At 49.8% G+C, this 2,358-nt stretch overlaps 1 protein-coding gene across 1 annotated transcript in view; it reads right to left on the bottom strand.

Annotated features, from left to right (window-relative positions):
• The window catches only part of DNAH10 (dynein axonemal heavy chain 10), a 150,035-nt gene that overhangs the window by 103,485 nt on the left and 44,192 nt on the right, over positions 1-2,358 (bottom strand). The window contains exons 22-23 of the mRNA XM_045296728.1: positions 375-491; positions 192-294 (exon numbers count right to left, since the gene is read on the bottom strand). Of these exons, the coding sequence (XP_045152663.1) occupies positions 192-294; positions 375-491 (220 nt within the window). The remainder of the gene's footprint in view (positions 1-191; positions 295-374; positions 492-2,358) is intronic.

Genomic DNA, 2,358 nt, shown 5'->3' with positions numbered 1-2,358 from the left:
AGCAAATGTTTTGAGAATGATGAGGGCAATGAATGTACAAATGTGCTTTATACAATGGATGAATGTATGGATTGTGATAAGAGTTGTAAGAGCCCCTAATAAAACGATTTAAAAAAAAGAATTCTTATGCAAAAAACTTACTCAGATTCAAGACTTCAATATTTCAGGCAGACCACCGGGAACATTCTTACCTCGATCAAGATCTTCCCCAACAGAACCGGGTCCTTCAGTATAAAAACGTTTCGCAAACTCCCGTATCTGCTCCTTGTAGTTTGAAATCTCGCTTCGGGTGATCTGAGAAAGAGCAAGGGCGCTTCTGTTGAGCCCCGCGGTGGCTTTCAGGGTTTGGATCAGAAAGCCAAGGGCACGGGTACCTCTGTGAACGTCCGCTTGATGCCTCCCAGGGCGCGCTCCACGTTCACGGAGTCGCTGAAGAGCGCGGACCACATGCTCTCGATCTTGCTCGCCAGGTCCTTCTCCGCCTCGGTCGGCTAATGCAGAAGAGGAGAAAGGCGGAGGGAAGAACAATCTGCAAGGGCACTTGAGGCACAAGCCACTGCCCCGGAACTTCGGCCTCCGGCAACCCCGAATGGACCCTATCGCTGACGAAATGAGAGCTTTGTTGAGAAACAAAGCGACTGGGCTTTTAGAAGCAGACAAAGGAACCATTGGTCGTGACCTTACAGAAGGAAAATGGTTTTGTTTGCCACATCGAATTAAAAAAACCAACTCGCTGCTGTCAAGTGGATGCCGACCCACAGCCACCCCGGTGGACAGGACAGCACTGCCCCCGTGAGTTTCTGAGACCGTGACTGGTTACGGGAGTAGAAAGTCCCGTCTTTCTTCCATGGAACTGGCTGGTGGTTTCAAACTGCTGACTTTGTGGCTCACAGCCCAATGCGTAACCACTAGCCCATCAGGCTTCCCTCTTGTCTTCCACAAGCGGGATATAAAACACACCCACTGTGAAGGGAAAAACTGCACTGGGCTTTTGTCTAGACCATCACGGAGCCTGTCCCTGGAGAAGGACATCAAGCTTGGTAAAGGAAAGGGGCAGTGAAAGAGAGGAAGACGCTCCAGGAGATGGATGGACGCAGTGGCTACAACAATGGGCCCCAGCACAGGAACAATTCTGAGCACGGCCCAGGCCCAGGCGATATTTCATTCTGATGTGCACAGGGTCACGGTGAGTCGGAAGTGACTCGCTGGCCCCACACATCCAGGGAAGGATAGATCAAGCTGAATACATCAAGAGCGCCTGTCAAGGAGGGATCGTCTTTCCTTGGTATGGTGGTTATGCGTGGGGCTGCGATCCACCAGGTCAGCAGTTCAAAACCAACAGCTGCTCCACAGTAGAAGACAGGGCTTCCTACTCCCAGAAGCCATGGGGCAGTTCTGTCTTGTCCGGTGGGGTCACCGCAAGTCAGCATCAACTCGATGGCAGTGAGTTTGGTTGAGTTTTATCAAGGAAAGGAGGAGGAGGAGGGAGGGGAAAAGCAACTTTGGCTGCCAACATTTATTTTAATCTTCAGAACTTCATCTGAATGGTATAGAAACATCAACTCCGTATGCACTCTGTGCTGCCGGAGGCACCAGTAAGTCAGATGAACGGGGAGAGAAGCCAGTACTGAGTGCACCTATCAAACAAAGAATCAACCCTGCAAACTGGGTACTGACAAACTGGAATGAAGAAATCGACGGCAACAGGGAACAAAGGAAGTAAGAGGAAGACAGCCTATCACATGGACAAGGCTCTCTTGTGGCCCCGTGGGTTCGGTGTTAGACAAGGAGGGGCTTCAAATTCGCCAGTCGCTCCGAGGGAGAAAAAGGAGGCCCTCTGCTCCCTATCAGGAACCCTGGATAGAGTGGCTCTGGGTCAGAAAGAAGGAACGGGCTCTACGGAGTGGATTTAGCGCTTGTTTTACCAAGTGGTCAGCGATGACTCTGAAACCCAGATGCAGCAGTTAGGGGGACAGGGACACAAATGACTAGAAGCAAAACATCCAGATGGGAATTCATGAAAAGGCTAAAATGCTGTAGAAGGTGGAACCATTGTCTCAAAGCAGGGAGTGTTGTCATTGTTCAATGGGAACCTCGTCAGCTGTGGAAGCTGTCATCAGACACTATTATTTTATTAATATTAAAGAAAAATATTAGTAGTAAATCTTATTTGGTAGTTGGACAATTTGATGTCAACTCGACTTTCCTGGCTAGAAGTGAAGTCAAACCTGTCAATCAAGTGATAGCGTGGTGACACCTCTGGGGGTGTGGCCTTTTGTATAAGAGTGAGGGCCTCTGAGAACGACAGTGTTCTCTCTGCTCCTCTGCCTTCCTGCCTGCTGGAATTCCTCCGGGCAG

The sequence above is a fragment of the Echinops telfairi genome, unplaced genomic scaffold (genome assembly GCF_000313985.2).
Source record: "Echinops telfairi isolate 266 unplaced genomic scaffold, ASM31398v2 ScPeMD7_7412;HRSCAF=8450, whole genome shotgun sequence".
Classification (NCBI taxonomy): Eukaryota; Metazoa; Chordata; class Mammalia; order Afrosoricida; family Tenrecidae; genus Echinops; species Echinops telfairi.
This window is presented reverse-complemented; position numbering and strand designations above follow the sequence as displayed.